The sequence below is a fragment of the Xenopus laevis genome, chromosome 6L (assembly GCF_017654675.1).
Source record: "Xenopus laevis strain J_2021 chromosome 6L, Xenopus_laevis_v10.1, whole genome shotgun sequence".
Classification (NCBI taxonomy): Eukaryota; Metazoa; Chordata; class Amphibia; order Anura; family Pipidae; genus Xenopus; species Xenopus laevis.
The window spans coordinates 60,671,017-60,687,003 of record NC_054381.1 but is presented as its reverse complement, the minus strand read 5'-3'; the positions used below and the strand labels follow the sequence as shown (position 1 = coordinate 60,687,003).

Here is a 15,987-nt window from a genome sequence, read left to right as displayed (position 1 = left end):
AAGGCTGACAGTTAAGATATGTTGCTACCAAGATATCTAAATTAAACAACTTCAGAAATCTGTCTTTAGGAGAGGGACGCACTTTTTTTTTTTTTACTAGAGGCCAAATATACAATTATTAAGCAGACAAAGAGATAATGGTATCTGCTCAATGTTTTGCTGGAAAAAGATCCTAGAGTTCATCCTTTCAGCAGACTATCAAAAGAATCATAAGTGAAAGATAATTATAGAGCAACTAGTGCTTCCTTTAAAATTACTCAGCAGGCTGATAGCCATTGTGAACAATTCTTTAGAAAAGGTTCATTTCTCTCCTCTTTTCTTCTGCGTTTATTTCTAATATTAAAGGATATTATTTAGTCTACCTCTAATAGTAGATTTTCAGCAGGAATGTCCACCCCACAGCTCTTCTAACAGTTAAACTACAACTACAGTACAACAACTTCAGCAAGACGTCCGCAGCTTTATTGCTGTAAGGAAAATAAAAATCTGCAGCTGTTAGAAACTCCGTTCTTATTGTGACAGGGATTTTGTTATGTCTAATGGCAAGATTTTAAAAGCTATTATACTGATATTACTGTAGGGACTCATAGGGTTAATATACCCCTATGGCCTTAATTCCCTACACTTCCTGATCTCCCTAGTTTCTGGGCAGATGCCCATGTAGCTAGATGTAATTTGCATATCCAAGTTATTGGTCAGGAGGCGCTGTGACCACTTCCTGTCACACTTTGGTATAGTGAGTGGGAAGGGGTGGATCTTCCTCGTTGGCTTCTGGTTGCTGACCCAGCTGGATTTTCCAGGGAGCCTGGGTGCAACAAGGCCCAGTAAAGCCATGTGCCCTAGAGGGACCAGTACCTCTAGAGAGATAAGTCGGGGAGCAGGGACCCCGTGAATGAGGCCAGCTAGAGATAGGTTATTACCTGTAATTGAACTCTCTAGGAGAGTAAGATAGGTAGGTTAAGTAGCAAGAGCAGCTTGGCTCCAACTAGGAGGGATAGCAAGGAGGTAGCTCTCCCCTCAGACAAGACTGACCTGTAGTATAGGGACACAGACTAATAGGGAATTAGGCTAATGAGTTCCCTGATCCAACATGTGAGGATCCAGGTCATGGTGCTGAGATCCTGAGGGTGTATCTATCCTGGTGTGATGCTATCGCCTCAGGGAGTTCCAATGTGCTGTCTCTGAGGGACATGTTGTAACCATGTCATGATTATCTGCTGGGCCTCTGTGGCTTTGTAAGTACAAAACCTGTGGATCATTTGTCTCTGACAAATAAAAGTTTATTCTGTTTGACTGCAAGAACCTCCTGGCGCCCATTATTTTCCTGTTTTATTGCACAGTAGCCTGTGGGACTTGTAGTTACACTACACCACACCTTTATTCTTCCATTTAGCGAAGGCCCTAGCCTGGAGTGTTAGAGTCACGTGCAACCCATGCTCTAGTGCAGGGGTCCCCAACCCTTTTCACCTGTGAGCCACATTCAATTGTAAAAAGAGTTGGGGAGAAACACAAGCATGAAAACATCTCATCAAAAATGTTCCTGGGAGGTGCCAAATAAGGGCTGTGATTGGCTATTGGTAGCCCCTATGTGGACAGGCGGCTCTGTTTGGCAGTACACCTGGTTTTTATGCAACCAAAGTTTGCCTCCAAACCAGGAATTCAAAAATAAGCACCAGCTTTGAGGCCACTTGGAGCAACATCTAAGGGGTTGGGGAGCAACATGTTGCTCACGAGCTACTGGTTGGGGATCACTGATGTAGTGCAATAGCTGGTGATTAACCCCGTTGGTCTGTTTAGCCCAAAATAGTGTTACATTACCTTATGTATTTTGTACCTTGCTTATATCACCCTTTCATTGATTTTTCTACTGTGTTATCAAGTAAAACTTAAAATGGACATCTAGGGGCAAACTAATTCAAATTCAAGATTGCATGTTTTCTGTGATTTAAAAAAAAACATGATCAGAAATATACTCAAGTCTGATTATTCAAAATTCAAATTAGGAATGTTGATGAGATGTTTTCAGAAGTCCCGCTATTTCATTCAAAGTTATTTCAGGCCTCTCGGTGTATAACAATCTTACATATACAGTCCAGGTATAGGATCCCTTATCCACAAATCCGTTTCCATAAAGCTTGAAATTCCGGAAAGATTATCTCTTATAGGGGCAAATTTACTTACGTGCGACTTTTCACCTTTGGAAGGCCCTACCATGCTTCATGCAACTACCGCAGTTGATTTTTCATAGCGAATATGCATATTTATCAAATTGTGAAACTTTGTCTTGGCAAATGAACGATGGCATACGTTTGCCACTGAAAAATTGTCAGCTTGAAAGTTTTTTTAGCGAATTCTCTCTAGCATTACTTTCTTCCTAACAAAACTTTTAACATTAACACACAGGTCATATGCATGTATTTATTACAGATTTTTAACAAACATACTTGAAATTATTTAAAGATCCCTTTTCCGGAAAACCCCAGGTCCCAAGTTGCCCCCCTGGGTGAAGGCGTATTATGAGGTCCCAGTGACATCACTGTAACCCATTTTTAATGATTTCCTTTTTCTCTGTAATAATAAAACAGTACCTTGTACTTGATGGGTAACTAATCTGCACAAATCCATGTTGGTGTTGAAACAAACCTACTGGGTTTATTTAATGTTTATATGATTTTTAGCAGACTTATTTCAAATTACCAGTTCCCAAGTATTCCTATAGATCCTATATCTGTATATGAAAATACAGACTTTATAATCATTACAAAATATTTGTAATGTATTCAAAAAATCAATGAGCTCAGCCACATAACTTGGGGACCTCTACCTTAAATTATAACTTCCAAGACTTTATCATTGTATTAACTTGACTCATATATTATTTTATTTCTCTTTGTTCATAGATGAGGTCTTATCGGAAAACTTCTTGGATTATAAGAACCGTGGAGTGAATGGATTTCACAGAGGTCAGATTGTCTGGAAGATTGATGCCAGCTCTTACTTTGTAGAATGTAAGTAACATTTTAGCCCATAAGCGTCAGTCTACAAATACAGTAATGTTTTTATATTTCAGGATCCCCTGCCTTATAGTGTGCTAGGGGTGACATCTCTAATTGCTCTCACAAGATATATATTTGAAATGCCATTCTGTTGCCCTTTAGTCTCACTGTATAATGTGCTTTGGATGCTCTTACTTTATAATATGCCGAGGCTGCTCATATCTTATCATAGGTTTCAGATGCTCTTACCTGGGGATGACTTATTGCTCTTACTGTATAATATGCATGGTATGTTCCTTTTACCCACCACTCTATATGAATGTGCCAGGAAGCAATTATCTTTTGATTATTATAATGGAGGCCAAATTTGGCAAATTTGAATTTAGGCAGTAACCCATATCAACCAGTCAAATATTTTTTACTCTGATCTAATGGGAGGTGGCTGGAAGAAAAACTGATCAATATGTAGTTGCTCTAGATTACTGCTCATGAGCATATTTGCCCAGTTTTAATAAATGAGTGTGTCATATTATGACAATGCCAGTACCTTCTAAGGGTAAGGGCAAACGGGCAGATTCGGGGAGATTAGTTGCCCCGGCGACAAATCTCCTCTTCCTCAAGGCGACAATCTCCCCGAACTGCCTTCCCCTACTATTTCTTTTACATGTTAGGGTAAGGGCACAAGGGCAGATTCGGGGAGATAAATCGCTAGCGGGATGGCATTCCCGAGGCTTCGTTTTCCGAAGTTGCCCCGAAGTTTCCTCGTGAGGCAACTTCGGAAAACAAATCACCGCGAGTGCCATCACGCTGGCGATTTTTCATTATAGCCGGCGGGAAGGTAGGGGAAGGCAGTTCAGGGAGATTGTCGCCCTGAAGAAGAGGCGACTTATCTCCCCGAATCTGCCCGTGTGCCCTTACCCTAACATGTAAAAGAAATAGAAAAAGCAAAATAATGTAGTGCCGTGCTACACTGCTTGTTTCCATCTGCCTCGTGTCTCCTCTGCCTGGCTGAAACAGTAATAAAATGTTTATTAAAGTCAAAGATTGTATAAAAAGAACAGAGGCGCCAAAAGAATAAAAGGATATCAACGAGTTTAAAAACCAAAACTTGGTAATCAGAGGAGGCAGTAGTGGACTTACCTCCTCCAAGCAGACACAAAACGACTGTAATTAAGCAGTCAAAATTTATTAACGAACTCCAAAAGATGGCTGTGCATTCAACAGTGGAGTAAGGTCCCCTGCAGTCCTGCGTTGGTAGGACAGGACCTCTCAGGATCCAGGGCTCCCCAAATTGCGGGGTCTGCGTGGGGCCTTATTTATACCGCTGCGTGTATCAGTTGTAAAGTTACTGCCACATCACAGAAAGCACTCAGCATCATAAAATTAGCAGAGTGTATGAATGCTGTTCTGCAGTATAGATCAGCTAGAAAGGATATTTTTTTTCTTTGTAAATCAAATTTCCTATCCCAGATCATTTCCACTACACTGATGATTTGTGATAATCAGTGCTAATCTTACTTTAATAGCATAATTACCATCACAACAGGATAAGTGTACTGAGAAATTGGCCCTCTAGTATTTTAGCTTTGATGTTACAAGTTTCCTATGGTGCCATTCCTGGTATTGTGGGCACTGTACAACAATAAGACCATAATCGAAATCAATATAATGCATGTTATTATGTTGTTTGTTTTGAAAGACCGTTGCAGCTTCACAATTTCTTTCCACGGTTTGGCTTATAGGACCATATTCCTAAGGAATCACATCTCCTTCCATGTCAGTTCAGTGTGTTTTCCCTTACAATAAGGATCTAATCACTTTGGAAGAATATCATATGTAGTTGCATGTTGCTTCAGAGCAAATTTCTAGTGATTTTTCACTGGGCAGTTCTGGTAGGTGCCTATACTAAAATACACAAGCCTTAAGGGAATTTTAGAAATCAGCAATTTACATTACAGTAAAAATAAATGGCAGGATATCTTGGCAGTTCAGATTACACAGAGGTACAACTTTCAGCACCCCTTCAATAGTTCTTCTGATGTATGATAATGAAGTGCCCAAGACGCATTGCTTTTAATCAGTGTGTTACTTGGATGAATCAAAGAGAATGCATCATAAAGATTCATGTCACAATGGCCGTTTGTACCGAATGTGTGTTTTATAATTAGATTATCAGTGACCCAGATTTTCAGTGACTAAAACTTTCAGCTTCTTAATGTAAAATTAGGGTACACAGAAATATGATCAAGCTTAGAATGAGGACAAGACTAATCTTCTATGTTGCCAGAGGACAGAGCACGGAACAATCTCTGTTTTGAAAAACCAGGACCCTATTCAGAATTGATATGGGTCCTGTGAATGTTGATCATTTGTTTTACAAACCTCGTATTAGCTGTTCTGCTAAGTAAAACTAAGGTAAAACACAATTCGCACCAAGAATTCAGGAGAAATCCTTCCCATTATAGTGAGAAGGACTTTATAATCACTGGGGGGTGCCTAACATATTGATACCCCTTAGTGATTATACCTTTAGTTCTCCTTTAAATACAGGGAGATCTTGTAATCTTGTAATACGGTAATCAAACTTCCAAAGGGTAGACATAGTACTACTAAGGTTGTTAGAGCTAGAAGAAATATGTTAAAGGAGAAGGAAAGCCATGGAAGCATTTTATTGCCAATAGATTAGAATAGAGTCTCTCCCTGCTCACTTATAGCTATGGGCTCAGATTACAGCAGAGAAGGGGGGGGGGAAGAGGAGCAAACTGAGCATGCTCACGCCCGGGGCAAGGAGGTTTAAGCTCAAGGCAGGAGGTCTGATACAGAATCCCATGTGTACACAATAGAAGGAAATAAATGCAGTGTTTTCGACAGAGGACTCAGAGCAGCACTACTACAAACTAGGGTTTACTAGTATATTTCGGTACTTAGTTTTAACCTTTCCTTCTCCTTTAATGCCTTTAGCAACTAAAAAATAGGGAGCTGGGACAGGAAGGAGTCTCACTAGGGTCCCTTTTGCATTTATTGAGCCACTTACCTAGGAGAACCAGGAATAAGTTGTATAAACTTTAGGAATTAAGAATTCATCTCTGGTGTTGCTGGACTACAACTCACAGTAGATTCAACGCTTCATCATTTGTAGGACTATGCTGTAAAAGTTGTATTCAGCAACATTTTGACAAAACAATACTAGGAAAAGTTTTTTCATCACTTCATTAAGACCCAATATCACCAGCAGTTGTCTCTTCCATTCCAATTGATTAGTTAGTTTATGCTGATGACTGGGTAGAATTCAAAGCTGTCCATACACAGGCCAATAAGTTGGCAACGAGCCTGCCCAACCAATATCTGGCCAAAAATAAGCCAGATATTGATCAGGCAGGATTAGTGGTGAGTACAACTTTCCCTTGTTTGTTATAGTTATACAGGAGAAGTGGCCACCTCCATGTTGTAGCTCCCACCCTTCCAGCTATTGTGAAAGTGAATCAGATGAAAGTTGAGTGTAGGACTGGTCATTCCAGGGATGACTTTAGCATAGTTGGCCAGCTTAAATATAGTGCAATATATGGAAAAACAATACCTGTTTTGTTTAATGGGTAAGGCATTTTTTAATAGCTTATGGCACAAAATGTCTCAATGTCCTAAATATATTGATAATGGGTTGAGTGCAGAGGACTCTTGTGTTTGTCTATGTGAATTTTGTGGTCTCAGACTCATTGCACCCCCCGCCTAATGGTTTTAAAAAATAGTGGTGATCGCAACTTTCTCTTGTTTGTTACCCAAGTTCTCACCAATCCATCTGTTATACTTTTCATCTGATCTTCTCATCAACACGGGACCTTTTCACATGCTTTAAATCAGTCTGTTATCGAACAATTGCTTAAACACAATGTTTTTTGAGAAGTTTGCCCTCATCTAGCCTAACATACTATACTATACTGGATACTATATAATACTACCACTGCTAAATGCAATCCTCTAGACGCACATTTTGGTATTCGTTTTATTTTATATGGGTCTTCACTGGCAGTACAGTTTATGATCCATTAATATGGATTTTGGTATATATATTGTTCAAGATAGGTTGTATTGCATATTCAGCTAGTTGTGTGTGGCTGTTTATTGTGTTCACAGAGCAAATAAGTGAATTGTGTGTAGGAGAAAGGTTGTATTATGGATGTGATAAACACATAGTCATATTTGTAGGTGAATCATCAGCAAATTGTGTTTGTATATACTCTACTTTAGCTGAGTGAGTGTGCCTGATGTATATTCAGATCCCGCATGTGTAGAATGGCATGTCACATTTTGTACACTTCTTGCCAGTGGTGGGGCACATTTGTAAACATTTCTTTGCTGCACATTAAGGGTGTTGATACACGCTAAGATTCCGGGGAGACTAGTCGTCCAGAGACATATTTCCTCTTCTTTGGGCGACTAATCTCCCTGAAAAGCCTTCCCACCAGCTAGATGTTAATCGCCGGCAGGATGGCACTTGGAGTGCTTTGCTTTTCAAAGTTGTCTGAAGTTAGCCCTATGCTAAAGGTGGCCATAGATGCAAAGATCCGCTCGTTGGCCACATCTCCAAACGAGCGGATCTTTCCCCGATATGCCATTAACAAACATGGCTATATTGGGGGTAATCTGATTGTTCGGCCGTATGGGATTACGATGTGCCGTGGGCTCCGCCGGACGAAGGATGTCGGCACACGCCACACACGATCCGAAAATCGTACGAATCCTCGATTCATACGATAGGATCTGTGTGTCTATGGCCACCTTAAGATAGGAACTAATTTGAACTTGCCTTATTGAAAGGTATGCAGAGGGTTTTCTACATTACTACTACATTAAAATATTTCTCCCTCCACACTTAAAATATCTTCACATTTTACTAAAATGATGCCATAGGCAGTCACTATTTATTGGGCTGATCGGGTTCTGTTTGGGTCTCTGTGTATCTGAAATGCCAGGACCTATTTTGATTCTCAGTTTAGATCTGGTATTGAGTGCTAATCAGCTCCACATTAATTTTTCTCCTTTTTCTTTTATTCATTTCCTGCTGCCCCTGTCTCTTTTCTCTGCTTTTTATCTGTCTTAAAGGAACCTAAGCCTAGAGATGCTACAACATGCAAGGGGCATCTTGTTAAATGAAGCTTATAAAATTCTGCAAGTGATTATTGCCTGTGCAGTAAATGTCATTTAACGGTATAGAACAATGTGTGTCAAGCAAGTATGTCTATAAATTATGTCTGGACACAATGCATCTCTGTCCTTGCTCTGAGAAAGTTTAACATGCAGAAATATAAAAATGTAATTTACAAGTTAATACAAGAAACATAATAGGACAAATAAAGCAAAGCAAACAAGACCACACTATTTAAACACAATATTATAAAGCTTCCCATGGTCATACAATATTATTAAGCCCTGACCTCAATGCAGCTTAACCTTAATCCAGTTTGAGATGACTGCCCTATACAACTGCCCAACCTCACTTGTTGCTCAATTGAAGAAAATCCTACCAACATTGTTCCAACATCTAGGGGGAGATTTATTAAGGGTCGGATTGAAAATTCAAACTTTCAGATTTATTTTATGGTCAAAACTGTCAGATTCGACTAGGAAATTGTCCAAACTCGATTTGAGTTTTTTATAAAAATTTGAATTCGATTTGTGAGATTTTTCATACTCTGGCCCTTTAAGAAAACAAATTTGACTATTCGCCACCTAAAACCTGCCGAATTACTGTTTAAGACAATGGGAGAGATCCAGGGATCAATTTGGAGATGTTTGCAGCCTTCCTGACATTCATCGAATCGAGTTTGATTGAATTTAAATCAAATTTGATTCTAGTTTTCAGGATGTTTTAATTCATCTGAGTTATATTAATTCAATTTTATTAATACATTTCGCCAAGTCAAATGTCAAATTCATTCGAATTTAAGGAAGTTAAAAAAAAATTCACATGAATTTGAAATTTCACCCTTGATAAATGTGCCTCCCAGTGAAAAGCCTTCCCAGAATAGTAGAGACTGTTATAGAAGCAAAGAGGACCAACTTAATATACTGTAATTACAGTACCTTGGTTTAGGAATGGGATGTTTGTCAGGCAAATACCAGATTATTTATAGTGTGTCTTCAATTTAAACCTTTTGCATTATCATCATCATCATCTTCATCATCACTTATTTACATAGCTCCGAAAAGTTACGCAGTGCTTTATTTATGCTAAGACAAAATTATTCATTTTCTAAAGGATTTTTTTTAAATGTCACTTTTAACACAGTAGACATTTGTTGGGAAGCAAAATGTCCAATCATATTGTAAATAGTCCTTTTTAAAAAAAGAAAAAAGAATCAAACACAGAAAATAAAATGGAGGAAAAGGATAAGGATTGCTCCTACTGAGTTAAAGGAAATTGTTTCTACTTCAAGAGAAAAGCCTGAATGTCTAGTGCTGAGAAAAACACATTAATATTTAGAACTCTGTTGCACGCGTGCTTTCTCTGGTACTCTGGGGGGAAGTCAGTGGATTTAAGACAAGAAGCCAAGAAGAATATAAATTATGTAGCTTGCAAGAAAAATGTCTGCTTTTGTTTCTGAATTATGTTCTGTTTGGAAGAGCTGAATTATTTAAATTAGTTTATATATAATCAGGGATGCTAATCGTATTTCACTGAAAGCCTCCTATTTGTGACATTTTTAATGTTTACAAATATGAATGTATAAAAGCCAGCAAGGAACAAAGGGATATAAAATATAGTACATAAAATCATGATTTAATATGAGTCTGATATTTTTGGCATGTCATTATACTGCTACAAGATGTTTGACCTGTGCAGTCTTTATAGGCCGACTGTCTTTTTCTGTAATAGGGCACAGACCATTCTCCCTTCATTTTCCAATTGTCATTGCATATGACTGATATGTTCCTGAACAGGTACTTGTACTTTGTATTATAAAATAGGACACTATTCTCCCTTTTTAAGAACTAAATAATAGACAAGTATGCACTGCCACAGGCTCTAGACAATAATAGGCTTTAATTTAGCCTCATCAAGTGTCAGGTATTTAGAGAGACACACGTGCTTTTTGATTTTGTCAATCTCTGTCACACTGGAAAAAAGTCACAAGGAATAATCATGCAATTTTTTGTGTTCCTCTCTGAAAGTAGTATAATGCTCTACCGGAGACCAGGCAATTGCTAAAAACTTATTTCTTTCCCCCTCTCTAGAGTGATCCTGTGCTCAGATAATGGGTGTGAGGGGACTCTGCAAAGCTTGCAGACAATGACACATTAGAGATCTATGGATTCTAAAAAAGATATTTTAGCTTTTACCTGCAGGAGGTTTTCTAACCATCTGGGAAATGCCTTCTGGGCATACTGCCATTTGGGTGAGACAGGAAACAATGCTTCCTGGTAAATGGTATGCTAGTGAATATATAAATACTTGCTAGAGGGCATTCATTTTATAAAATGGTATTTCCCACATCAGTTCTGTCACTCACCCCATCTCCCACTATTCTGCCCCTTTCTCTTCCAGTACTTCAGCATACAGCTCCTATAAGTGCTTTGAGAATTAGGTATGGTTCGATCAATATTGCTAAATGCTCAATCCATTCATATTGGCTGGGGATTGCTACAAAATACTTGCGCAGTGATTTGCACTGGAACCATTATAATTCCTAGCAGCAATTGGGTGGTACCCTGAGTGTATCGCAGAGGTCTGTCAGTGACAGCTCTTATTTTACATATGACCTTATCAGTGTAATTGTTTAGGTGCTTATTATTTAGGGCTTTTGAGGATTCTCTTCTGAGTCCTAATTTTAGACAACATGAAATGCACTAAAGCAGATCCACTCAAATATGCATTATGCTCCAGCTAAAATGCTAATGTATTAATTCATAAAATGCAGTGCCTAACATCATAAAAATCTACAGAACAATAGGGATAAAAAGCAACATATAAACATACATGGTGTGGGACCTATTTTCCAGAATGCTTGGAACCTGGCGTTATTCAGATAAGATGTCTTGCCATAATTTGGATCCCCATTTAAAGGAGAACCAAACCAAACCCTTATTCATAAAAACCCCTACCTCCCTACCCTACAGAGACACACCCTGCTCCCCCCAGCCTAGGTGTAAACTTCAGTAATTGCCCCTAAGTCTTTACTTACCTCTTTTTGCAGATTCAGCACAGTGGCGCTCACGGACGCCATCTTCTTCTCTTCTGTAATCATTTAGGGAAGAAAGGGATTTTCTGCTTGACAAAGGGGTTTTGACCCAAAACGTTGCATCCGCAATAAATGAGCAAGGGTTTTCCCTGCTAGGAATAACCCAAGTTGTGCCAGTTATTTCTCTGATTTTTCTCGCTGAATTTGAGGTTTCCAACGCCTCCTTCATTGAGCTCCTGGGATTCGTACAGATCGGGAAGGCCAGGGTGTGCGAGGGTAATGTCTTTTCTATTTAACCCTACGGGTCATAATGTATACATTGGTATACTATACTGTACAGAGAATAAGGGTGTAATAAAAGGTGTAACGTTTGTACAGGTGTAGTAACCCATATCTGTGTATGCAAACAGCTGAACAGTAAATTCTATGGATGCTTTCTTGCTATGGGTTTCTCCCCCCCCCCCCCGTGATTGGTTGACTCAAAAGGGAATAACAAAAGCCAACAAATATTCAGGACCTGATGGTATTCACTACAGGCTACTAACTTAACTTTGTGATTGCCAGACCACTTTATGTAACCTTCTGTGATATTTTGATGTCTAGCATTGTACCAGGACATTGGAAATTGTAAACGGGATCCAGTATTCCCACTTACAGGTGATAACTATAGGTCAGCACTATATAGACTTTAACATCTGTATTAGAAAAGCTTTTCATGGTATATTAAGGGATAAGTGGAATGCATTTCAGGTCACAACATGAGCGGGCGTAGCTTTATGCACAGCAGATTTTGCCAGACAATCCTAATTGCCTTGTATTCATTGGATAGAAACCTAGACCTTCGGAATGCAGAGAATGTGATTTATTGCCACTTTACTGAATTATTTGAGTAAATCGTGGGACATGCCATAGATAAATGTAAGGCTAGTTATATATTAAGTGGAATTGTGTTTGGGTTATGCTTAATTTAGAAGTATTGGCCGTTTACTACTGTGGATAATTTAATTAGCAAATTGAGACTGAGAGTGTTCAATTTAAAACTAATAAATTACCCTCTATATAGAAAAGGGCATTTTGCCTATTTGTAGATCCCTGGAAGACCTCACCTTGAATATGTACTGCAGTTTTGGGTGCAAGCAAATTGGATGTATATTACGTAGTAATTTAGTTTAAAAAAACACATAATTCAGACTTCTAAAGGGGCAATTGATTCCCAGATACCTCATAACCCAAGATAGAGCTATGCAGAAGGGTGTGTGGTTGCTGTGCTTGGCTGTGTTCATTCCACTATTGTGATCACCAACCAGGACTATGTGCACTGAAACTCAGCCTGTACCTGTATATCATATAACCAGGCCTGGACTGGGAGTCAACATAGGCCCAGCCATTCCAAGTACACAGAGGCCCAAACAGCCCCTACCAGCCCAAACAGCCCCCGACCAGCCCACTATATGGTAACTTTCTATGGAACCATACAGCAGCCCCTCTGGCATTTGCCAGAACCCACAGATTGCCATTCCCGGCCTGCATATAACATGGCCCATTTTGATTGCTAGGAGCAGCTCTAGGCATGAAAATTGGAGCACAATTGTATGTGGTACTCAATTCACTCACACCTACTCCAGTTTATCTGTACAAGTTTGTTGTGCCAGTTGCACCTCCTTTAGTGAATGAGGTACAAGGTAAACGTTTAGCAGGAATTCAGAGAAGGAATGATGAGGTTTAAAAACGTGGCAAAATCTGATGATTGCACTTGTCTTTTAAATGAACCCCAGTGTTCTTAGTAAAGAAAAACATGTGAACTTTTGTTTGCCATTCTGTACTGTTTTTCATTATGTTTAATTATAGAACATTTTAAAATGTGAGCTCAGTGCATATCTGATCTGATCCGATAAGAGCATGGATGAGTTACATCTCCCTATACCCCCAAGTGACAGAAAATTGTTAATAGGATTTCAGATTTTCCCATTCTTTTGCAATGAATTGTTCCTGAAGACAAGAAACCAGTGATCAAGTTGCAGTTGGTAAATAAATGACCTTGGTGAGGCCAGGCTGCTGGATACTCTGCTATTTCACCTGTGATTTAGTCTTTGCTGTCATGTAGTCTAAAATGATCTGATCAACTTCATATTTGATGTTCATTTTTAAATTGTTGGTGGTTTTAATCCTTTCATTGGTAATGGAAGCAAGTGACATTGAAAATAAATTAACCTATACAGCATTGGCACTCTCACATTTCACTGCTGTACAGTCCATGGCACTTAAAAAGGTTAATCATTTTCCTTCTTTTTCTGCCTTTTCCAACCTGGAATGTAAATTGATCCCCTGGTTGTTAGCTATTTTTAGTAGTTATCTTTCCATTCAGGTCCTTTCCTATTTATTGCCCATTGTGTCCGTTAACTTACCACCTGGTCACTGAACCAACAGAAGCCAACATCCAACAATACAAATATATAAAATAAAAATAGAAGATCAATTGTTGATTGTCATACAGTGACAGTGTATACAGGTTAACTTCTCTATTAAAGGTTGAATGGCATTCTATTTATTTAATTGGGTATATTCTCTGGGATATAGAACAGAAAGAATTCCAGAAAAACTGTATCACGTATTTCAAATATTGAAATGAAAAAGACATTTTCTCTTTAATGCTTTGCTTTTCCCTGTTATTACTATTTGCTTTATTACTTGCTCAATCTTTTATTGCTATGAACCACGTAGGTTTTCTCTTTATATGCTTTGACCGTGAAAGAGATTTTGACATCAAAAACATATGTTATACCTGCAGAGGTAAAGATTTCTCAGTATAGTATTTGATAATCCACCTATATACAGCCATGCCTAGCTCCAGATCAATATAACCTAGGCTCCTTCATTGTGAGCTGTACAACTTTTTTGGCATTCTTCATTATGCATATAATTCAGGTTTTGTATTTCTTTTACTTTTTTCCTTTAATTGATTACCTTTAAAATGCAAAGCTACTTAAAGAGCTATTACTACAAAAAATAAAAGTGACCAACTGCTGATATAAGTATGACTTTAAAAATGCACAAGAACCAATGGCAGGGGCCATTTAGAAACAAGTGGGGGGTGCTCTAAAGTGGGCACAATGGAAAGCAGAGACTGAAACAATTCATTAATGTTCTTATGTCCAAACCTTCTTGTACCTCCACATAATTGTCAATGTGTTCTCCCTGTCTTTACTGATGAATGTTTCTACTGATAAATGGGACACATCTGTGTGGGTAGACACACCAGATTTGTGCCTAGATAATTGTATGCAACAGTACAGAAGTGGCTGTGGAGTAGTTTAGCCAGTTTTCGATTTTAGAATAATGTTAAATATATATACTATACATATATTTTATATATACTGTATGTGTAAGTAATGTGTTTCCTACAGCACAATAATTCCATTTCTACAATTTCTTTTTTTTCAGCTGAAACAAAAATCTGTTTTAAATACTACCATGGCGTGAGTGGATCGCTACGTGCCACAACTCCCAGCATCACTGTGAAAAATCCAACTGCCCCTGTAAGTTCTTCTTCTACTATATGTATTATTACACAGCATTACAGCAAAGGCATTCATAGAAATAGCTTATGCCCACCACCAGACAACATAAGGGAGGTTTACAAGCCAGCCACTTAATTATTACTTGATTAGTGTATAGATAGATAGATTGAGAGTTGTCACCAAAGAGTGTGATGGTCAAGTGGAGTGTGATTGTTGTAAACATACTACAGAAACACCAGAAGCAGAACTATCTGTATTAACATAGACTGATGATGAAATATAAGGGCTCATTTACAATGCCCTTTGCAGTTAGCAAGGTGCAAAAAAAGGCCGCAATCAGCTGCATGTCCTGTTGCTGCATTCTACACCATACCTCCCAACTGTCTCGTTTTTCGCAGGACAGTCTTGATTTTGACAGCTCAACCCACAGTCCTGGATTGTTACTGAAATGTCCCGACTTTCTCTTTGATCTGCTACACTGAACAGCCAGAAAAAGATACATGGGGGCAAATTCACTAACCTCCGGAAATTCGCCAGCGATGGCTACACTCACACCGCCACACTTCAGGACAATGCTAATTCACTAAAATGCGAAGTTGTGTCCAGGTCACGTAATTCATTCCATTCGCCAGATCGAACATTCGCCTGGCGTTAGAGTGCGAAGTAGTCTATCTCCTTTGCTAGTGAATTTTGCCAGCGTTAGTCACTTCACCCTTTAGTAAATTTGCCCCAAAGTTTCTAACTTAATTGGCTTTTGGCAGAGAGCCCAGAATACGTGCCAGATGCACTTGGATACATTTGTAACAATTTAAGATAAGCAAAGACACTTGTAACAATTTAAGATAAGCAGGTCTCTTGGGGAAACTGTGATTTGCAGCTTAAAGGGCAATTCACCTGTAATAACACATAAAAACCACAGAAATGTGTTCCAACTGGCAAATTTTGTGTGCGGCAAATCTTTTTGTCCCTCTTTATTTTTCCAAAATGTTGGGAGGTATTCTCTACAGTGAGCCTTGGATTATTTATCTAGAACTCTGTGCAGTTCATAGCGTCCAGGGGTGCTCTTCTACTTGTGTCCCCAGGGGTCATGAATAATCCCTATAGAGTTCTCAGTGTGCGTCATATACAAAGTTTTAAGTGCTACCAATTTTTATAAAGCTTAACAAAATATTTATCACAACCCCAGACATCCTATAATTGCTTCAGTAAGGTTTGTCTCTTAACTAGTAGCTACTGTACATACTTAGATGACTATTTACAACATATAGTGAAACAAATGGATTCCTACATAAAGGA

The 15,987-nt window shown here is 38.7% G+C and overlaps 1 protein-coding gene across 3 annotated transcripts in view; it reads left to right on the top strand.

The window, feature by feature from the left end:
* Positions 1-15,987, top strand: part of LOC108718984 (E3 ubiquitin-protein ligase HECW1) — a 149,911-nt gene that overhangs the window by 69,872 nt on the left and 64,052 nt on the right. For all 3 annotated transcript variants that reach the window (XM_041566097.1, XM_041566098.1, XM_041566099.1), the window contains 2 exons: positions 2,901-3,008; positions 14,615-14,709. In XM_041566097.1, the coding sequence (XP_041422031.1) occupies positions 2,901-3,008; positions 14,615-14,709 (203 nt within the window). The remainder of the gene's footprint in view (positions 1-2,900; positions 3,009-14,614; positions 14,710-15,987) is intronic.